The sequence below is a fragment of the Colletotrichum jinshuiense genome, chromosome 8 (assembly GCF_051148585.1).
Source record: "Colletotrichum jinshuiense chromosome 8, complete sequence".
Classification (NCBI taxonomy): Eukaryota; Fungi; Ascomycota; class Sordariomycetes; order Glomerellales; family Glomerellaceae; genus Colletotrichum; species Colletotrichum jinshuiense.
Window position 1 is genome coordinate 2,651,651 of NC_139315.1, and position 22,134 is coordinate 2,673,784.

The window sequence follows — 22,134 nt, forward strand, 5'->3', positions numbered from 1 at the left end:
GTGTAGAAGAAGCATCGCTAGGTCGCCCGTCTGCACTGTTTTTTTTTATTGCTCTTAGGAAGTCACAGCATGAGCTTAGAGATTAGACATTTGCAAAATTGACCCGACAGTACAAACTGCCCCCATCTGCTCCCGCCCCACTGGTCGTCCCAGAATCTATGTGACAGCTATGGGATATTGCGATAATGCTGATGATAAAAACGTGTTGCCATTTGGTTAGGCTGCGCGGACAGGCCCAGAACCAGCCACAGCTAGCAGATGGTCACTTCTCCAAAGGGAAGTTGGTTGAGTTGTTGTCCCTCGGACAGTCTCACGCCTCCTTCGACCTGTCCACAACAGTGACCTTGGGGACGTACTTGTCCACGACAGCCTTCTCCTCGGCGGTCGGTTGGTACTTCTCCTCAGCCTGGTCGGAAAGGTAGAGGCCGGCGGCGCCCCAGGCCAGGACCGCGACGCCGACGCCCAGACGGGTCTTGGGGGAGAGGTTCTTGTAGGCTCTGGTGGGGTACAACGGCGTGAGTTCCTTGCGTGAGAGGGCCGGTTTGCCAAGATGTGGATCGAAAAAAAGGAAGTGAGGGAGTGGAGGGTTAAGCTTACTTCAACATCGAGACTTTTGGGGATACAAGATGTTGTATGAGATGAGAGACGAGGGAGGAGGGAAGAGGCGGGTGACAGCTCTAGACATGCAAGTGTGTGAGTAGAATCCTAGAACGATAGCTCGAGGTAGATATGTTGCTCACTTACCTTCCGACGAAGCCCGGATTGGATGGATTGATAGCCAAGGTCGGACGTGGGACCTCTTTTTTTTTCGCCTTTGCCTTTATGGGTGATGATGATGGGTGCTGATATCGTTGGAAAAGACTCTGTATTGATTGGAGGGCGCCGGGGCGTGGTTTTAGCGGCGCTTTCCAGGCCATCCGCCTTTCTCACCCCACCCCTCTTCCCCAACTAATATCAACGTCAGTTGTCAATGACCTTCATCAACTCCGCGTTGATTTGAAATGCCACATACAAAATATCCCTCGATGAAACCTGTAGATATATCCTCGAAATCAAGAGACGCACAGTTAGTATCAACAGCGCAGCTTCCAAAGGTAGCCATGGCCGCGAACGTCCTCCCCGTAGAGCTGGTGGAGCTCATCTTTGCCCACGCCGCCTCCTCCCAAAGCGCCGTGAAGAGCCTCAGGCTCGCGTGCCGCGCCTTCGCGGACATTGGGTTTCCGTACCTCTTCAACCCGCACTTCACCCACCTCAGCTGGCGGGGCGACGCGCAGAGACTCGAGAAATGGTCCGAGCACGACCGGCTGCGGTGTCACCTCCGGTCCTGGACGCTGAACCTGGCGCAGATTGACGAGTACACGGGCCGTCACTCGAGCTTCTTCCAGTATTGGGCCATGCTGCCCGAGGAAAGGGACGCGGTGCTGCGCGAGGGGTGGAAGGAGTTTTACGACAAGGAAGCGAGGCGGAAAGCGGGCGGGGGGTTCGAGAAGGAGGGGAGAGGTCTGGTGGAGGCGGCAGGGAGGCTTGCTTCCCTTGAGAACCTCAGCGTCGTTTTCAACGAGTGCCCCTACGAAAATGACGTTTTGCGCCGGGCGTTCGCGGACCCGTCGTCCCGGCGCTTCGAGGCGCACCAGGTCCGCGAGACGTTTGAGCTCTTGACACGGGTCCTGGGCCAGTGCTCCCATCTCAGGAAGCTGGAGATTGACCGGCTGCCGATGACGATGCGGCCCTCGGTCGACGCGGAGAACGTCTGGGGCGCCTTCGCGGGCGGCATCGGGAGACGGCTGGAGGAGGTGAGGCTCGCGCTGGACTTCTCTGGGTTCGTCGGCGGGGACCTGGCAGGGGAGACGTACGCTGGCTGGGGCGAGCTCGTGGGAGTGCTGCTGATGGACTGTTGGAGTGTCAAGAGACTGGAGATCGCGAAACACTACTACCATCCGCTGGAGGACCGCCGGAGGAAGACGGCGAGGTTGAACCATTTGCTGCTGCGGGACAACGCTTGGAGGCTGACAGACCTGGGACTAGAGGGGTTTGCGACGACGGAGGAGGAGCTTCTGGGGTTTGTGAGGAGGCAGGCGACGACATTGAAGAGGCTGCGGTTGGGCGGGAGGGGGGTCGCTAACCCGCGGGAGAAGTCTAGGGGCGGGATTTGGCTTGAGAGGGGCAGCTGGTTCGGGTTCTTCACGGGGCTGAGAGCAGAAGTGAGGAGAGCGAACGGGGCGTTGCAGAGGCTGCATCTCGAGGGGGACTTTAGACAGGTCGAGGTAGTTGGGGTTGGGGAGGAGGGCGAGGGAGTTGTGGAAAAGTATGACTTTTATCCCACGGCCGACGGCGACTGGGAGCCCGTAGAGACGCCCGAGTGGTTGAGAGGTAGGATTGCCGAGACGGCTTTGGATGGGAGGGTGTTTGAGCGGTATGTTCTCGGGGACGAAGATGTGGCGTATCCGGGCTTCGACTTGTGATGTTGGAGCTTGAGGCTCGAGAGTCGGACGACGAATGTGGGGTGTGTTGGGAAGGTTGTCCCATGCCTCGGTCAGGTCTGTTGGTATGGCGAATATTGTCCTGGCGAGGGAGGTTTCTCGTGAGACCCTCGACTATCTTTCAGCCGTAGCCCCTCTAGGGGGTCTACTAGGTGTGACTTCGACCGTATGCGCAGTTTTACTTCGCAAGTGACGTCCTGATCCAGTCAGCCAGGGACTCTTCTGTAGATACGATAGACTTCCTTCATAGGGGGTCATGTTTACACTCGAGGGGGACTTGTGGGCGACAACAGATATCGGCTAGCAGACGTGGTTATGTGGAGTTTCTGAGACCAGAGAACAGAGAATGCGGTGAGGCTGGCCGGCTTGTGCCCTAGGACAGCTCACTTCTGATGTATACATATAAGAACATAGTTTTTGACCGTGCTACAAGGTGCTCAGCAAAACCGAACCCTCTAGCCGGGTGACATCTCTGCTTCAGATGTTGACGAGTTGGGGGGGCCGAGAGTAGTTGCAGCAGTGATTTCACGTAGTCTAAAATTAATTTGAAACAATGACCCCTTTCTCTCTTCATCATCTTCCCTCCACAACTCTCGCTACTTCTGTATCCATGCTCTTGAAGTGTACGGCTGAGCTTCGACGGGTTATCACATGCCCTCTTTTCCCGACCAAAAAGGACCGACAAGACATCCATCAAATGCACAACTACGCATATGTTGCATATTTGTCTCTTGATAGTGGGTATGAAACAATAGGCTTTGAGAGGACCTAGTATCTAAATGATATTATGAGAAGTCTTTTGTCATTTCCCGGGCCTGTTGGGGAGAGGTCTCTTTTACTTTCAGCAAGATAAACCGGCCTGCAATCTTTTCATCCTGTCGGTTTCCTTGGTTTTCGATTTAAAGCGTCTTCCTGCATGGTACTCCCTGGAGCAGCTATGAGCCAGCACGGTATTAGGTGATGAGCTATGAAGTAGTAAAGAGAAGAAAATATTGGTTTCCTGGGGAATAAGGGGGCAGAATGTGGGTCACTGACGTTGTGGACCAAATTCACAGTTGGCGGCTTGCATATAAGCAACTTGCATTATGTGCTAGACATGAGTAGGTGGCATTTTGGGAGGCACTCCTTCCAGCTGCTGTTTGTCTCTCGCTGCGGCCGAGAAATGTTGGAACGCCTTGTGTTGAAAACAAATTAGGACAGGATCCTTGCCCTTGGCAGTGTACTCCTGGGCCCTTGGTGCGAAACGAGTCTGCACGATATTGCGGTAATGAATCTTTTGCGGCTCGGGGCACGCGTCTGCCATCCTCTGTGCAAGCTCCATAATCTTTTGTTGATCATGCGGCGTGAATTTTGGGGCGTCGTTGGTTATGCCTATTTGCTGTCTGCCCTGTCCGCTGGGCATCTCAAGCATTTGCTGATTAGGCCCGGTCGGTTGACCGCCCTGATCGCCTATGTTGACACTCATCTGGTCCGGTTGGAAGGGCTGAGATGTTTGCATCTGGTGTTGCAGAAGCTGGAACACCTGATGTTGGTTCTGGTCTGATCTCTGGCCTATCTTGTGCTTTTGTGCGTCATCTATTATGTTTCTCATTTGCAGCTCATATTCTTTCTGCATCTCTAGTTAGACTTTTGGTTTGCTACGAAAAGGATGTTGGGGTGTGTAGTTCGGTTTGAAACCTTACCTTATCTTGCGACGTGTCGAATACCTTGCGGTCAAATTCAATGCTCACCACTGCCACGTCCATCAAATCAATGTTAGTCGTATGTTCAACGTTGGTGATCCTATAAATGGGTCAGTCACGGCGAATAAATTGAGTGCGGAAACGGATTGGGGCGTACAGATCATAACAGTTGACTATGCGATCTGATATAGTGACGCCGGCTCGCCAGTCAGCATGCTTCTGCTGCCCGGCGATGCACTGATAAATAAAGGGGCCCAACTGAGCCCGAGAGAGTCGGGGACTCGGTTGCTGTTGCTGCTGTTGCTGCTGTTGCTGAATCATTCCCACCGCTTCTGGTACATACTCAGACTCAAGCAGCGTCGCCTCAATTCTCTTCTGTGATAGTTCGAGGTTGGATAGAGGAACCTCTTCGGAACCAGAAACCTCCGGAGAAAGCTTAGTCGATAGGTCGTTTGATTTGGACACGGGGAGTGAAGCATATGGTGCAAATTCTAAATCCACATCGGTTAGTGTTTTACCGGTCGACTTCGTATGCGAAACCTGGAACCTCGGTTTGCGTCGCATTCTTGGAGTCGGCGTGGAAGTGTGATATCGTTTCTCATGGTTTCGTAGTGCTTGCGCTGACAAGGGTTGCGGATATTGGCAACCGGGAAAAGTACACGGGAATTGTCGGAGGTGAGAAGATTCATGCTCGAAAAGGAGTCTCTCAGACATAAAACCATATGTTGCTCTGGGACAAGCCTCGAGTCGACAGGTGAACGCTGAGTTGCCAAGCTGGGCCTTGAAGAACTTGAGTGCTTCGGCCGATATCCCAGGGAAATCATGTTGGCCGATGAGATGCCTAACGGTCTCCTGATATGCCGCCAGCATCGATGAGATACCGTCCTCTGGACGCGAGCGACTATTCTCATCGACTTCTATTTCTACTGTTAGCTAAAATATGCTCCGGAAGTAGTGCATAAACTTACCGTTTGATGCCAGAAGCTGGGCTTCGAGCGTCTTTAGCGACCTCGCCTTCAGGAAACTCCTGACATGCTTCAAGAGAACAGGATAATCAAGCAGGCAACCCAGTCTCTTGTCCAACTCTTCGACTTTGCCTTGAGATCCGCCTGGTGGAGAATATTCACCTGCCTTATCTAGTTTTTCAGCAAGCGTGCAAGCGAGTGTGAGAAGATGTGAGTTTGCATCGGAGCCATTCACAACCTCTACTCGGGAAAGCAGATAATCGGTCCAAAACTCAGTAGCATAGACGTGAAGTCCATGGATGCCCTTGAGGACTCTATATTGTCGATTTTGCTCGCTATATGTGGTATTAAAGACGTTCAGACCTGACAAAAGGCAGGCTACTGTCGCTAAACCATGCTCTAGCAAAGTCGTATCCTCGTCTATAACCAAGCTGCCAGAGGGGCTGCCAAGAAACCTGACATCGTTATCATTCGTGATCATAGTTGAATCGTCTTTGGGAACATTCTTACAATTTGACTGAGGAGTGAATAAAAGTCACTGTTGTATCATGCTTTACCTCAAGCAGAGGCCCGCATATGTCCAGGATGTAGTCAGGGGCAAGATTGGCAGGACCTGGATCACCTGGGCTGAAGGTAACAGCAGATAACAGTTCTAGTCTTTTAAGTGGCCGTTTTTGGAAAGCCACCCAGCCAAACAGACACCTAACACGATCTATAGATCGGGAATCCAGCTGGACTAGGATTCGGGTGAGTATTGTTTGGTAGCTACTTGTTATCAGCATGACCCCATCAAGTTATTGTTATCGGGTATCTAGGAGCTTACAAATCTGTGAGTTTCGCTGGGAGTTGGTCTAGTGACTCTTTGATTTCTTCGATGCTATAGAAGATATTGGCGGCAAGGTAATCGAGAACTAGCCGAGCGTAGAGAAACATCACTGATTTGAGGTGAGTGAAAGCAGTTAATTGGCTGTTATAGTGGTACCTACCGTCAGCCTTTCGGGCAACACGAATCTCGATTTCTTCTATATCTTCTCGAGAAAGGTCAAGTTGAGTAAATCGTTGGGATAACAGTGTAAGCCTGAGAGACGCATATTGCCTAATTGCACTTTCCAAGGAGGCCATCTCATCTGCGAGAAAAATAATATGCTCCTTCTTGAGGCGGTTTAATACGGAGGTTGAAGCCTGGCAGGAGATTAGGGCTTTGCAGATTATGCTCCCAGATGAGGACAGCCTCGAAGTGATATGTTCTATAAGTGTCGATATTCGTGCTTGCTTTTCGGCCTGGCACTCACTTAAGCCGTTTAGAACTATCCAAATATACTCAGTTTTTCCTAGCTCATAGGAAATAGCTTTAAACAAAGTTCGCAGCAGATGTTCTAGTGTGGGGATCTTTAGCGACTTTTTCCCCAGAACGTACACACCGTATACATACGCAATAATGTCGCTGCTCCAACAAGCAAGCTTTAGAAGCAAGGATCAAAGTATATACTCGTACATGGTAGATAAGGCGTACGAGTTGGAACAGAAATAGTAAACTACAGGCATCTTGGCCGCCATCATAAAGTTGACCACCTATACGCAGATAAAGGACTTGCCGGACCTAGGGATGCCTTACAGCCATAACATCTCGGGGTCTACCCTACGCTGGAGCCAAGATTTTACTTTTAGGTGCTTGATAAACCACAAGCATATTCCCAGATATTTATTTGCTTCGGCCGAGAGGGAGTCGAAAATAGCCAGTTGATCTAACTCATCGTACTTAAGCCATAATGCAATGGCCTGGTATTATTTTCCAGATTATTCTATTTCTTGCTTGCTGAGGTTCTCTAGGCTCTTTTCCTTCCAATCATAGATCTCCCGGCGCATTTATTAAGCCTCGACGATATTTAAAGCGTTAGCCTCCTTATCAATCAGGTTCCCATAGCGTTCGAGATCGTCAAGGATGTTTTCAAACCGGCGTTAAAATCAACCCCAAGACGTAAGAAACAGGAGCTTCCATTCTACACTTAGATTAGTGGATATTCATAAAAGGCGTATAGCCAAACCAGTAACTAACCATTCCGGCAAACAAACTTATATACATGCTAGTGGAACTCCAGGATATTATCATAAAATGCTACCAAGGATTACTAGAAGTTATAATCGGCTGCAAAGGCTCTATTAAGTATCTCAAACCTCGTCAACAAGGCGGCAATACGCAAGTATCCCTTCATAATCTACTCAAAGGCTTCAACGTATTCTGACGCGACACAGAGAATAAGTATAATCGGTGCCCATACCCAAGACAGAAAGGGAGTGCCATTACAGAGAATATCCATCACCTTTACGTAATACTCCATTCCTACGAGAAGTGGCATTAACCGACGCATATTACAAAGCGACTACCGTACAGCAAGCTGCGTTTCGATGCCAAGCGCTGCCTTCCGTACATCTTCAAGAGTTGTGTTTTGAGATGCCCTCCAATCTTGGGGTGTAATGGTCCGCTGGAGCTCTTCCAGGGCTCTATGCATAGCTTGCCTTGCTGGGACAGATGCCGGGGGCGCTCGAGGCATTGCAGAGAGGATTTATAATGCGTGATGTGAAGCGAAACCTCAAGATTCAAGTGCAATATGCAGGCAAAGAGACTTTACGCTTAAAATAAAATGCGTGTTGCTTGTTTGCTTGGTTGTTCCTTATGAGTGCCGTCTGGGTCGTATGGTCAAGAGTGTATCTCACCCTCGTTTCATTGGATTAGCCTGCATATTAGTCAAGAAACACTGCCACCACTGTGCCACTGACCACCTAGTCTAAGATAGTCGCGCAGTTGATGGATCGTCTAGTGACAGGCTTCAGCTCATTCTTTCCACTTCATGTTGACACAGAATTGCTGCCGAGCCATGGGAGGAAACATTTGAGGATTGAGGTTTGACAGGGCACAAGTCACAAGAGGCACAATCGAGGCGAATTAGAGAGAATTAAAGAGAAGCAAGAATAGTGTGTATGTAAACTCATGCGGGTTCCCCTATTACCCGTTTGTACGAGTGGGCTAGGAAAGCAGGCCGACATGCACACTGCTACTGTTAGATAACTGCGCCGTGTGTCTGCGCCTATCGAGAACTGCTGGTTGGACGCGTTGCATTCCGCCTTGGGCTACCTCTTCAATGGGTCATCTCGGATAGCGCCAGTGCTGCCTTCATGACACACTTGTCGAAAGAGGCTCCCCGATAGCAGGAATCTCTCAAGAATGCATCTTCTGCCCAACTGGTGTGATTATCAACCTTGCAACTTTTCCTTCAACGATTCCGTTTTCTAATGTTCCAAAGACGTTCATCCTCAACACCATAACCTTTGGCGACAGCGTTCATTGTTGAAATGAATTTTGACCAGGAATCCCCCTATCCCCCAGCAAAGCGGGCACGGTTGAATCAGACTCTAGAAGCGCAGCCTGATCTTATATCTGGCCATTCTGTTGCAAGTCAACAGCTGCAGGCCATTCCGAATTTCTCCAAGCTAGCCGTATCCGGGCCGCAACCCTCTTCCATGGCTACCTACACACAGGAGGCTCGCCCTTTGTGGACACCTCCATCTCATCCATACCACCGGCCCTTGATACCTGCTGCAATCGAATATCAAACACCGCCTTTTTGTCCCGTTAGACAGATAAGAACCCTGATAGACTTGCAAGAAGACCAATCCTGGCATCTAGCGAACAACTATGTCTCGAATACGCAGGGCATACTACCTCAATTCACTCCACAATCACTGCACAGCGCCCATGTGGATATGACACCCCATCAACATTGGGATGTTGCTTGTGCTTCTCTTTCGCAATCTTTCATGCCACAACTGTATTCCGTTCAATCATATCCTGCCCCCTTCTTGCAGCAACATGGTGTTTTTCCAGAACCCACAGCTCTACTTGATTGCACCTCTGGCTTACTGATGGGAGACGAGACTGAGACCTGGAATCCTAAAGAGTCCGAGCCACAAGATGACCAAGAACAGATGGTCTGTTTTGGCATGGTAGGCGACTAGCTGTCTTATCGCCAATGGAAAGCTGGCTGACAATTCAAGATACCATCTATTTCCGGAAAGGTTGACCGGCAGAGCCTCCCTAAAACTATGATGCCATTCCTAGTTCAGCTGGAATCGGGGAACAACTTCAATAGAACTGAGGGGCCCTCAATCAATGGTATCATCACTTCAGAATTTGGCCACAATCAAATGATTCAGGAAATGCTTGACGACAACACTTTGCACCTCTACGCAATGTGCAACGTTAATGACTCCACAAATGTGCGAGCCTCCGCCCACAAGTTTGATCAAGCGTCGTGCAGCTTGAACATCACTGTCTATGGACCAGCGGCTGATTTCGAAGATATCGGAAACTGGCTCCAGGAGTACAACGTCTACCTTCAAGAACCCTTGATGTGCCATCTCGATACGAGATACTACAACCCGCACAAGTTGTCTTCGAATGATGTCGAGTCTTGCCTTATGGTCTCTGAAGTTGTTTCCCAGGTTTTTGGGCAGATCAACTTCCAAGACATTATGGAGCCAATAGACATGTTGGATATTCTGAACAGTCGCTGCGATTTAGAAGAGGCGAGACAGCCTACCGTCATAACGTCGGAGCTGAAAAGGTAATATAGCTCTCTTGCACCGTCTCATGCCCTTTAGAGACAACATTCTCACATGAAATTATAGGCATCAGAAGCAAGCACTTACATTCATGCTCCGCCGAGAACGAGGATGGGGCTTCCAAGACGGACAATCAGACATGTAGAGGGTTATAGACACAACCCAGAGACGATCGTGAGAACCATTCCATCCCTGCGTAACGAAAAGCTGCTTACATGCTGCCAGGTTTGTCAACATGATTTCAGAATCTCATTAATACGATGAGCCACCGCAGTTCTACGGCGGCATTATTGCAGATCCTATGGGTTTAGGGAAGATTCTGACAATGATTGCTTTAGTAGCAACCGACTTGGAGAAATAAAAACAGGAGTCTGGCGAGGGCACCGGTCCAGACGACTACGAAGAGCCTTACGCAGGGGCGACTCTAATCATCGTTCCTCCGCCTCGTAAGTCACAAAATAGTATCACTGCGAGGTTGTTACTGATATTGAGTAGTTATAGGCTCGTGGGAAGAGCAATTCTCCGAGTAAGTCTTTTTGTGCTCATGAAAGGCAGTTAACTAACTGCGTGGTAGTCATGTCGTAAAAGGCGGATTGATTTACCGTCGTCACCACGGAAAATTCAGGTTGGCTATGAATGAAGTCAATCTAAATAGCGTAAATGTAGTTTTGACTACTTATCACACTGTTTCTGCCGAGTGGAAAGCCGGAGATGGCAACTCCCCCCTGTTTGCCGTTCGCTGGAGAAGGATAGTCCTCGATGAGGGTGAGAGGTCCCATGCTCATACTCAATACAAGTCGTGGCCACTGACAAGATTAGCCTATTACATCCGTAACGAAAACTCACGGATGGCTCGCGCGGTCTGCACCCTGGATTCCGTATCGCGCTGGGCCGTCACCGGCACCCCTATCCAAAATCGCCTAAGCGATCTTGCCACAATTGTCAAGTTCATCCGAGCTTATCTATACACAGATACCAGGCAGTTTGACGCCGACTTTTCCAGGCTTTGGAAGTCCGGAGAAGACGAGAAGGCCGTCCAGCGGCTCAAGAATCTGTCAGCGTGTCTAATTTTACGCAGACCTAAGAGCATAATCAGCCTGCCCCTGCGTCACGACAAACTTTTCCCCGTTGATTTCACTGGAGAGGAGAGGGTAGTATACGATAAGATGCGACAGCAAACTATTACGAGAATTGAAGAGGCGTTGCTATAAGATTATAGGCTTGAAACGTCAAACGTCTCCATGTACCACAACGCCCTGCAGTAAATCGAGTCGTTACGCCTCTTTTGTAACCTAGGACTTCGGTACCACAACAGGCATGATAAAACCACTTAGTACTCTACCGAGAGCCACCAGGACTGGGCCCACCACGCCTAACAGCTTTTCAACTTGCAGTGGCGTAAGGGACCAGTCGTCTGTTTGGGATGTTCTTCGACGTTGGAGATAGACGAGACTCTGATGGACCATTCCGTGGCCTCACAAGCTGGTCCTAGATACAGCCGGTGCTTGAAATTCTCTTGTGCCGACTGTGTGAAGAAATCCAACCAAGCTGGCCGGGATTTGGCATGCGGTCACAAACCGCCGTGCCCCGTGGCTCCTGTTTCCATCAGCTACAGCTGCCTTGAAGAGCTTCCGACCTCGACTTCCCTCGAAACGATGTCGGAGATCGGCTTGCCATCCAAAGTGAAGGCGCTGGTTGAAGACCTGAAGCGTCAATCGCCGGGTGTCAAGAGGTATGCTTCCTAATCTCTTCCTCGGGCTGTTAGAAGCCCCGTTAATTATTATTTCTAGCATCGTTTTCTCAACCTGGAGGATGACACTCGATGTTGCCGAGCGGGCTTTAAATAGCAGGAAAAACCAGCGTCCGATTCGATGGGACTGTCCCTCAGAAAGACAGACAACCGCTGGTTGAAAAGTTCAGAAAGGACCCGAGGGTCTCAGTCATGCTGTTAACGCTATCATGCGGTGCAGTTGGGTGCGCAGTCCTCTTCTGACCACCTATCAACTTCTACTAACCGGCGCTTGCAGACTCACGCTGACGGCTGCGTCTCGCGTCTATCTCATGGAGCCTCACTGGTAAGAATCATGATTCAATTCTGGCTTGGTGGCTTGGTAATCCAATAACTCTGCGTGCAGGAATCCCAATCTGGAAGAGCAAGCGCTTGCTCGCGTGCATCGCATCGGGCAGACCCGCGAAGTGACAACAGTGCGTCTGTATATGCGAGACTCTTTCGAAGAGGTTAGCCAGATGCTGCAATTGCGAATTGAAGGGAAGCTGTGGTGATGCTGACACTGCCTAGCAAGTAATGGAACTTCAAAAGACGAAGAAGCAGCTCGCTGGCCTGCTACTTTCGCCGCACGACGGTGGTCAACCGGGCGACAACCTGTGTGGCTTACAGGTGAGTGTTTCAGTGGAGGGCATATGTGTCTATTTGACGTTGCAAACTTACCAACATCTTGCAGAAACTCAGGTCTCTGCTCTAAGAGCTTCGGAAGGATGGCATCGATCCTTGCTATCAGTTGCTAGGAGCGTTTCAAAACAAAGGCTAGCGGCAAGAGTGGCAAACCTTCAGTCACTTGTTATTGCCTGATTTTCAAACCACTAAAATCTGTGAGCTGGCAAAGAAAGAAATGTTGACTACGACGTTGTGATGTCTTTCAAGAGAAGTAGATGATGATACCCATGGTGACTGTGAACAACCCGCCAGCCTGGAGTCTCCTTGGAGGAATCACAATCAATTTGAAATATCGAATTGACAACTACAAAAAAGCAGTTCCACCGTAGGAATACTCATGAAAACGAGGGTCTAGCGTGTAACATGGCCCTCAGAAGTAATCGCCAACTACCTTTCTCCCTCCAGCAGAAGGACGGATAGAGAGCTAATATTTCAAGTTATACCTTACCAAGGAGCTGCATTTCCAATGTTGGCTGTGATATAGTGTTGCATCAAGGACAAACCATATGAATGATTCAAACAACAGCCAGACAATCTGCCCACGAGGCCAGCGGGGGGGAGGGGGGGTTCAGTCACTCTCGGTTGAAGATTTTACAGAGGGCAAAAAAAAAAAAAAACATACAACACCAGGTATTCGCTGGTCGTCACTGACCCAACTACTAATACGGCCCTCACTAACATTTTCTAGATGAAGAGAAGAAGGCTTCTTTTCTTGTTTGTGGTGGCTTTAACAACCCAAAGTGGTGGGCGTCGCTCCTCGAAACGGATGGAGTGGAAAATGATAATCCCGACTAAGATCTGTCTTAATGAGCTGACGGCTTATTCCACCATTTATCTAAACACCAGGATGTCGCTTCGAAGGCAGCATCAAATGGCCCCTGATGGGCTGATCGGGGTTCAGGAGAATGTCGCTAAGCGCATGGATGTAATCTAAGTCACAGGGTACCTCACACCTGCTCAGCTGGACTCGGATTTGGATGCAGGAAGACATAATTAATGAGGTTGAGAAGTAGCTTCCTAGACATCTACGAGCCTTGGCTGCCTACTTGGCACATTGCAAGCACGTAATGGCTGGGAAAGAGAAACAGCACTAAAAGGGCACCGGGATTTTCTGGGAGCTTTCAGGACAGAAGGGCTTTCTGAGGCCCGAATGGAAAGATCATAGACCTCGCGCAAGGAACCAAGCGGCCCTCTGCCCCAGTTTCCTTTTCCAGCGTGCACTTTGCTTGGGAAAGGTGTGAAGGGAGGATACTTTTGAGTGAAATGATCGGAAGGCAATGTCAATCGTACCATCTCTTAACCTGGAGTGGCCCGCACTTTGGATGCACTGTCCTTCCCGTGATTAGGCATTTGCCCCTACGGTCTGATCAAAATAGAAAGACCGCGCCTTTTTCTTGAAGTTGCACAGATGATCGTGGTGGGGTTGCTCTTGTCATCTAGGAAAGGTTTGGCATCGGGTTGCATCCTCTACGTAGATACTTCCCTACCACAACTTGGCTCTTTCAGGACTCACTCACTTTCTCATACGAGGACAAACGTCATTCCAGGTGCGTCTGCAAAGATAGGAGTATTACGAACTACACCCTATGACCTTCCATATTGACCCAATCTTGACATGAATGTCAGGGAAGTTGCAGGCAGGATGTTGCTGGTGCCGAAATCAATGTTATCGAGCCAGATTATCGTTTTACCTTTCGGTTTCCTTGGCATCCTCTTGTTTGCACGGTGGATACAAGGTCTTTTGATTGTTCTTCATATCCCTTCTTCTGCATTCTTTGCCCTTAGAACCGGACTGGGCAGGGTCCCGAGCATGTACAGTCTTCCCATCTGTTCCTTTTGGTGAAACTTGGCTAATTCCGACTGTTTAGGCCCGACGCTTGTTTGCAGATGAAACCATTCTTAATGGCCATCCTCGACAACAATTCTCAGGCCAATCTCGACCTCAGACCTTTTCAGGTGTCATCATCATTGGTCATGGAATATCTTATCCTGAATCTCGAGGTGAGGACCCCTAATGATGACTGCCCTGCGGGGTGTTACGACTTTTTCCGAGTTTCGACTGTGAGGATAGTATCTCGTTTGAGGGGAGACATAGCCCGCTTAGCCATTGGCAAGCCCTTTCATATAGGATAGGATACCAATCTCGACCTCAAACCTTTTCAGGTGTCATCATCATTGGTCATGGAATATCCTATCCTGAATCTTGAGGTGAGAACCCCTAATGATGACTGTCCTGTGGGGTGTTACGACTTTTTCTGAGTTTCGACTGTGAAGATAGTATCTCGTCTGAGGGGAGACTTGCTGCTAGGAAGCAAATTTTGCATCCTTGCACAATATTGTTGGCTTTCTGGTGTGTTGGCGGGCGGCTAGGATTATTGAGAGGGGAACGTAAAAGAAAATTAGTATATCCTTATTCGTAGGAAAAGGTTTGAAGTTTGGACAGAAGAAAAGTGCATAGCCTTCAATATACCTTTCAAGTTCTCCTTGTTGTATTGCATTTGGGTGAACGCCTTCTTCTTGTTCCGATAATCATCGATCATTCGTAATAGAAAAGCTGGTGGGTGTTGCTTCGTTCAGTCAGACTATTTCCCGAAGCTGGAGCCTGGCTATTCTCTGTGTCACGCCCATGATTGTAGAATAGAGCGATCCTGTACGTGAGGGCAAAAGTAGCCAGAAACTGGGCCGTTTTGATAGTGTGTGCGGCCGGTAGAGATTTCTACCTGCAGGGCAAAAAATAACCAGCGTGGCTGTCTGCATCAGGCAGGCCGGCATGCCGACGTGGGGGCATATCTCGAAAGCCCGTCTTTAAGTCGTTCATCGTCCCTTAACAGTAGCAAGAGTTCCCAACCGCAAGAAGCTGCCCACCATAGGAAAATAAATTAGGGCCAGATTAGTAGTTAAGCTTGTGACGAACAGCGAATACCTAGTATTATATGTTTTTGCTTTTGCTCTTGTCATGTCAAGTCTCACCGTTCTTCCTTAGTGGGCGACAACTGTTCTCTTCTTGCTCCTCCTCCACTTCTTCAACGCCACGGCAGCGGCGCTTCGCAACACCTGCCTCCGCCAGCTCAGCGCGTGCATCGGGCTGCAGGGTATACTTGCGGACCTTGTCGATGATGGTGTCGAGGGCCTTATTCTTGGTTACGGAGGAGAGTCCTGGTCGGAGTCAGAGTCGGGTTGTGGTCCCTGCAGCGGCAGCGCTGATGGCGGCCCCGCGCGCTTGCGACGAGGCGAAGGGCTGCTTCGAGGCCCAGGTATTGATCAGAGCAAGCGTCAAGCGAGAGCGAATGCCGACAGATGAGCTACGGTAGTATGATTGACGATGGTGACCAGAAGCTTGCGGAAGCTTGCGGGGAGGGTTTTAATAGTTTTTTTCAGTCGGCGAGGGACGAAAAGAGACCGCTGGCGTGATCAAAGTCGGATGACGTGGGTGAAGGTAGATGGAATTATAGATGGTGGTGGCCACGGTTTGTGTAAGGGATGTTCATGTAGGAACCAGGGTTGGAGAGTCTGCCACGGGCGCACGGACTTGACCTCAATGGCAGGTGAGTTCGTTGGTAGGGGATCCCGCTCCGTCTAGAAGAGCCTCCCCTCACTGGCTTATCTATGGGAGAGCGGACGGGATCCCGAGTTTTCCAATGGGTATGGTCGTATGTGTCTGTTCTGTGGTGGAGAACCGTTCATATTGGGTGGCTGAGCGTCCGCAAGCACCATGACAGGACCTGCCATGAGCGCCTCGCGTTCTGCGCCTTGCTAAACCTGAGCGTTGGTGCCGAGGACGTTGGCGGCTGCAATTTCCACTTGGTCCCTGTAACCAAGTTCTACTTTGGTGGTTGACTTGGGGCCCGGGCCCGCAGAGACAGCAGTCAGTTGGACATAGCTGGACGGCCTTCGGCGCCGGATACGGCGATTCAAATGACCCACCCGGCCGCCCGGGGTCCGGAGCGCTTAACGGCCGCGCCGTATATCACAGCACAGCTAGACGATTAGCTCTTATGAGCAGTGTTGACAGCGGTGCAGGCATGTCTGCCAGCACTGACTAGGCTGGTTACTAGTAAGGAGCGTAACTTCAGTCAAGTTACTAACAACATATAGTGTCGTTTTAGATGCATTGAAGAACATCATACAATATTACCGTAGGAGGGCAGTTAATATAATTAAGATTTAATTATGCACATTATATACTGTCATTGTGCTCCGCCTGCAAGTGAACGGGGAGGAACTCTGGCCGTTATGTTAAACAGAACATGGAAAAGGACATCTTGGACATTTTTCAACTGTTTCTCCCCGTCATCTGTTCTGTGTGCTGGCCGTTGGATATCGGCATCTCTCCTGCGGGGATCTCGTTGGCGCTCATCTCGGGTATAGCCTTTGGATACGAACCCTCGAGCTCCATGGCAATGTGGCGCGGAACACAATCTGAATGGAGCTGCGCCCTGATGAACTCCTCCTTCGCGTCTTCGTTGTTACCGACAGCAAACCGGTCCAGCCCCTGTTTCCTACGGCGTCTGAGCAGCCACAGTCCGGCAAGCACGAGCATGATTGCAGTTATGATGCCGATCACGGGGCCGGCTATCCATGCTTTGCTTATTTCCCCAGGGGGCACTTGTATGTCGGTTGCCGAGGTACCTGCGGGTGTCGTCTCGTTCGATGACGCCGTCGGCAGTGAGACCGTTTTGGAAGTGGCAATCCCCGGGCTTGTAACCTCTGCTTTGAGCTCCGTCACTGTCCAGATGTGCAGCACACCCGACTGTATTTTACCATTAAAGGCGGTTATGTCGGCGAACTGGGTCACCGTCCTGACCGTCATGAGGGAGGAGGGGTAGCTTGGTCGCGACGTCGGCGATGCACAATATTCCAGGAACGGCCGGAACTTCAGTTCGATGTACGCGTCGACGGTCGCCTTCGAAGCATTGGCGTTGGCCTCGATGCAAGAGATACACTCTCGGTAGCCCCGCGAAAGGTCCGAGTTTGCATCGCATACCGAGGGGTCTTTGCCGACGTTTTGGGCTTCTATGTAAACATTGTCTGTACAATGTCTTTAGTTAAACTCTCAAAAAGCTAATGTAACTATGCCGCAGATGCCAAAAAGAAGTAGAAAAAAAAGGAGTGCGCACTGCAATTGTCATAGCATATGGCTGGTATAGGTATCGCATCTTGGACCGCACCGCTCGTGGTTGTAGGTACTGGCGCAGATGCAGCAGGGAGAAACGAGATTATCTCTCCCGCTGTGCTTGTTGCTGTCAATGAGCTTATCCCCGCCATCGTCGGTCTGCAGCAGTAATCAACGGCTGCTCTGGCGTGCTATTCACCTTCCTTTCAAGTCTGACAAGAGAGGCCTCGAATCAAGGCTGCGCCGAATGAAAGGCTACGGGGTAGAGGGGCTTACCCAGCATATAAGGAACATGCTGCGTGCATGCATGAGGGGGCGTCCGAGACTTGCTCATCATCTTGACGCGGACATCCAGAGCAGCGAGTTGTACTGCCACGCCCCCGAGGATGATTCGCCTACGGTGACAACGCATACGGGGAGTGGAAATGCAGATTCTCTGCCAATTCGACCAATAACACTGATATTTTCAACCTGGCTGCCAAGGAACGGACAGTCGAAATGGGAGACATTGCCTCGGCAGGCCAATCATCACGCGGTTGGTCCAAGCCGGTCAGCACTCCTGCATGGGGCCCGGCTCTGGTGCCGGCCTTGCCTTGTCCAGCTCCGAGATCTATAAAGACTCCTTTTTAGATCCAACTTTTAAAGGCTACGACCCTTGCAAGTGGCCGAACCACTCTCCCCGTCGCGGCAACGGCAAACCAGACAAACCGGCCTGTCTCCGTCAAGCTACCTCGCATGTTGCGAGCTGCAACCCGGTCATTATGGCGCCCCAAGAGACATGGAGATGTCTCGCTCTCTTGTCTCTGATTGTCTCAGCGTACGCGGGCGATCTAGGTGGATTTACTAACAACCTGTTCTCTGACCTCGCTCCGTGGGTTTCGTTTCTTACGGCGGTACGGCTTAAAGTTATTATTAGTCGTGCGAGAGAGTACACTTCAGTCGCCGAGAGGGCGTGTCCCAACATCTATTACTGCAATGCCGGGAACAGACCGCCGGGCCACGGAAAGATGCCGGATGGGGGACGCAATGGCGGCGTTGGATCTTCACTTGCTCCTTTGGCCAGGTCCGGCGAAGGACGGGAAATTCGCCATTGTCACAAGAGCTAGAGAGCGGAAGGCGAGATGTCGAATCCCGACACCGGTAGGATGCCGACGTTCCTTAACCCCCCGCCCGCCCATCGTACCAGACTTGGGACTCATGCCGGCGATAAGAGCCAGAGGCAGCGTCGCTGTCGAGCGGGCGCGGGGCTGGCGCAGCCAGGACAGCTTGTCAGAGTCGATAGACTCGGCCATGTCTCGTCTCCCACGTTGGGCAACCGCACCGCCTCGCCGCTCCCGCGCATCGTAAGCTAGCTAAACGCGCCGGTCCGTGGAGAGGGGCTTGAAGCCAAACGAGACAAAAACAATAAAGAAAAAAACCAAAAACATACAACACCAGGTATTCGCTGGTCGTCACCGACCCAACTACTAATCCGGCCCTCACTGGCTTATCTATGGGAGAGCGGACGGGATCCCGAGTTCTCCAGTGGGTATGGTCGTATGTGCTTGAGAAGTGCTGGAAGTTGGTCTATATCGCAGGGTCAGTGTTGGCGAGATGGGCTCCCGGCGCATTTGCAGGCGCGGGTGCGACAACACATTGCGCGCTGCGCCATGTGCCAACTCGTCCACGACCCCCCATTCGAGCAGACTGGCCCGTGTATAGCTAAAGGAATCAAACACCCGCCTGTTCCCGGTGGCTTGCGGCGCATGGTCGATGGGTTGGCGGGTCGAAAAGGTAGAAAAGCGACTCGACAAGTAAAACTCCCAGGTAGCATCGCAAGATGGTGATGAGGCCTTTGCACCGCTGCAGCGTCCGATTGCACGCGGCGGGAGATGGACGGCTCCGGGGGCACTCGCCCGAACATGACAAGCTCACACAGGTTTGATGCCGTTCCAGATCCTTCTTTGGTGGAAGTCGAGGCAGCAGAGTCACGTGTTCCCAGCGTCCGTGACGATACTCGTCATCGCGGGGGAGCAGTGCAGGGGCGGCAAACACATGCCGACCCCCACCCCACCCCTCTCGTGATGGAGTCCCGAGACTCTGGGTTGCCCAGCAGACCGAGGTCTTGCTTGGGAAGCAGAAGCACCCTCCACCGACGTCCGTCTGCTTGCGTGAACAACCATCACCGCCGTCTCGGCAACCATCACAAACCTCTCTGTCTAGATGGCCGAGAATGACGAGACCATCGGATGGAGTTGGCAACACTGGTTTCCCCGTTGGGTGACGAGGTCAAGTCGACGGGTCGAGCTCTAGGAGCTGTAGGCCCCAAAGAAGTGTCAAACTTTTGGCCCGTCCAGCTGTCCTGCGGCAGCAAGAGGAACCGCCAGCACTATACGCTGGTGTTATAGCAAAAGAAAGTATAGCAACCTTAGGCGGCCGACTGCAACCATTTCGAACAGCCGGCCCAGGATGTCCTGCAACTGCCGAGCTCGAGACGAGCGACGTCAAAGAAATGCCAGACAATACAAGGGCGGCGGGCGTTAGCCACGGGGAAGGGCATCCTCATGGCACCACCACCCACTGCCACCCTCCGCCAGCCCGCCCTCTCCAGGCCTGCGCGATGAAGATCGATAGCAACCGGGGTCCAGGCCCTTCCCAGTTCTCTCCGCCGCTCAGCCCATCCTGACGGCCGTCCCACCCGGGTGTTGAACTTATGATGCTGACAGGCCGTCACAGGACGCGCGACGATAGGCGATGCCTTGCGCAAAGTAAAGGTGGGGTGAGGGGGGTCTCGCCGAGCACTCTTCCTTCGTCTACAAGCCGACATGCGGACGCCTGCATGTGATTGCAGGCGAGTAGGGGAGAAAAAGTCGAGCAAAGCCAGTTTGCGCCGGTGTTGCAACAGCACAATGATGCTATTGTTCGCTTGGGTGCCGGGCGCTCGCCGCTCGCTGACGCGTGCTGCGACCCCGAATCTTGGTTCCAGCATGGCGAGGCCGGGTAAAAGAGGCGGGCGAGACCCTGATTTTCTCTCTTCCCCCCTCCCCTCCATACCCGCCCTCATGCATGCAGGCAGGCTGGGTGAATGGGGATGGGACGTCATGCCGATCGCTCAATCGCGGGGGTTACGCGAGGCTGCAAACCAGCCAGGTTTTTGGTACTTTTGAAGAATGATATAAATCGACGGCGACGAGGGCAATACGAAGAGAGAGAGGGAGAAAATAAAAAGGGTTATAGAAATACCAAATTGACCGAAGAAGCCAGCCAGTTCAAGTTTGCACTCGCAACTCACGATATAAATAGAATATCACCAAGAAACGCCTTGCGCCTTTTGGACACCACATCTCAGATTCGTACAACTTGCAAGACGACCGAAGAACAAAAATACCAATCATGGAGACCTCAACCACACAATCCCTCCTCATCTCCCTGGCGATCGTCGTCGCCGTCTTCGCCGGGAGCTTTTTCGCCTACCAGCAGGGCATGTTGGATCCCATCATCGAGCAAGTCGGGTAAGTCCCCCCCCACTCCTTCGGATTGGTCCTGCATCATGCACCAGACATGAGCCCGGTGCTGGACTGTTTCTTTGCCTCTGTCCGCACTTGCTAAGACTCGTCGTCGCGAAACAGTATCATGCTCTTCAAGGCAAAGGCCGAGGCCGAGAAGAAGAAGCTCCAGGCGCAGGGAATGAAGGCCGGTCAGGACTTTGTCGATGGTGAGTCGATTTTGACAACAACACGAAAGCAGGTTATGGGACCCCCCGCTAACGAACACCCCGTAGACCAGCTCAAGGGAAACAAGCAGGCGGCCGACGTCGCGGACGGCATCGGATCCTTTGGGGGCCTCAAGAAGCAGCTCTGATTCGCAACCGCACGAGGTTTGAATGAGAGTTCTTCAGCCGGGCCGGGCCATCTTATTTGTATATGTATGTGTGTGCTAGCGAGAGAGATGCATCCCGGCCATGTACGAAATAATGTTTACGAAGCGTCATGCATGCATTTGCTTTGCGGGCGGGTATATTAGGGATTGCACTGAGAGCATTCTTGGCGCGGGAAGAGGGGTATGCGGCGGAAGGAAGGGGACAAAGAAAAGTTACGACTCTGTATCCGTAGCCGGCGCCTTAATGTTAGTTCTTCTTCGTTTGGTTTCTCGAACATTTCCCGGCGCTAGAAGAAAACGTGTGTGCGTATGTTTGTTTATCATATCAGCACTGAATTCTGCCCCGACCGAGTGAGTGTCCATGCGCGCGCAAATTCTTAAAACGTTGGCTATGGGGGGGGGGGGAAAGAAGGAAAATGGTGGGAAAGTACTTTAAATCCCCCTTCCCCCATCACTAAGGAGAAGAAGAAGAAAAAAAACACAAACCATCAATTAAGGAAGAAAAAAAAGTTGTTTCAACCAACCTGCATGCCAGGAAGAACCTGTTGCGGAGAGATTAAGGAGAGCAAGGGGGTTAGATGACCTCATGGCTCCTGGTGCTGCAGAGCCCAGGCAAGGACCCCGGGCCGGGCAGGCAGGAAAACCGGTGCAGCGTCTCCCTGCCGTTGGCAGTTGCAGGTCTCATTGGGCGACATGTCAGGGCTAGCGGACGGGTGAAAAGTGCAGGGCTGCTGGTGGCCCCGGTCCCGTGCAACCGTGGACCGTGGACCATGGACCGTGGCCCCCGAACCTGTGACGATCGGCGGCGAGCTCGGGGCGCATCCACCACCCTCGCAGCCTCCCCCTCGCCCACGCATATCTCTCGCCTTTCATTGGGCTCGATTGGCGCACAAAGACTCCGACGAGATCTAGGCGTTAGATGAGGAAGAACCGGGACAATGCGGCCCAGCTATATCTGGCT

General features: G+C 51.5%; 6 protein-coding genes across 6 annotated transcripts; 3 read left to right on the top strand and 3 right to left on the bottom strand.

The window, feature by feature from the left end:
* Nucleotides 1-310: 310 nt before the first annotated feature.
* On the bottom strand, nt 311-605 carry EsH8_VIII_000714 (uncharacterized protein; the record flags this gene model as incomplete). Its single annotated transcript, XM_083269756.1, has 2 exons — nt 311-497; nt 598-605. The coding sequence occupies 2 exons, from the start codon at nt 603-605 to the stop codon at nt 311-313; spliced, it is 195 nt and encodes a 64-aa protein (XP_083129524.1).
* Nucleotides 606-1,100: 495 nt separating this feature from the next.
* EsH8_VIII_000715 (uncharacterized protein) lies at nt 1,101-2,462 on the top strand (the record flags this gene model as incomplete). The annotated part of the gene is made up of 1 exon (XM_083269757.1): nt 1,101-2,462. The coding sequence occupies one exon, from the start codon at nt 1,101-1,103 to the stop codon at nt 2,460-2,462; it is 1,362 nt and encodes a 453-aa protein (XP_083129525.1).
* A 1,108-nt stretch (nt 2,463-3,570) lies between these two features.
* EsH8_VIII_000716 (uncharacterized protein) lies at nt 3,571-4,726 on the bottom strand (the record flags this gene model as incomplete). The annotated part of the gene is made up of 3 exons (XM_083269758.1): nt 3,571-4,089; nt 4,163-4,262; nt 4,506-4,726. 3 exons carry the CDS (start codon nt 4,724-4,726, stop codon nt 3,571-3,573), a joined length of 840 nt encoding a protein of 279 aa, XP_083129526.1.
* A 4,604-nt stretch (nt 4,727-9,330) lies between these two features.
* EsH8_VIII_000717 (uncharacterized protein) lies at nt 9,331-9,753 on the top strand (the record flags this gene model as incomplete). Its single annotated transcript, XM_083269759.1, has 1 exon — nt 9,331-9,753. One exon carries the CDS (start codon nt 9,331-9,333, stop codon nt 9,751-9,753), a length of 423 nt encoding a protein of 140 aa, XP_083129527.1.
* A 6,722-nt stretch (nt 9,754-16,475) lies between these two features.
* EsH8_VIII_000718 (uncharacterized protein) lies at nt 16,476-18,607 on the bottom strand (the record flags this gene model as incomplete). The annotated part of the gene is made up of 2 exons (XM_083269760.1): nt 16,476-17,230; nt 18,499-18,607. 2 exons carry the CDS (start codon nt 18,605-18,607, stop codon nt 16,476-16,478), a joined length of 864 nt encoding a protein of 287 aa, XP_083129528.1.
* Nucleotides 18,608-20,687: 2,080 nt separating this feature from the next.
* On the top strand, nt 20,688-21,155 carry EsH8_VIII_000719 (uncharacterized protein; the record flags this gene model as incomplete). The annotated part of the gene is made up of 3 exons (XM_083269761.1): nt 20,688-20,806; nt 20,924-21,009; nt 21,076-21,155. The coding sequence occupies 3 exons, from the start codon at nt 20,688-20,690 to the stop codon at nt 21,153-21,155; spliced, it is 285 nt and encodes a 94-aa protein (XP_083129529.1).
* Nucleotides 21,156-22,134: the final 979 nt, after the last annotated feature.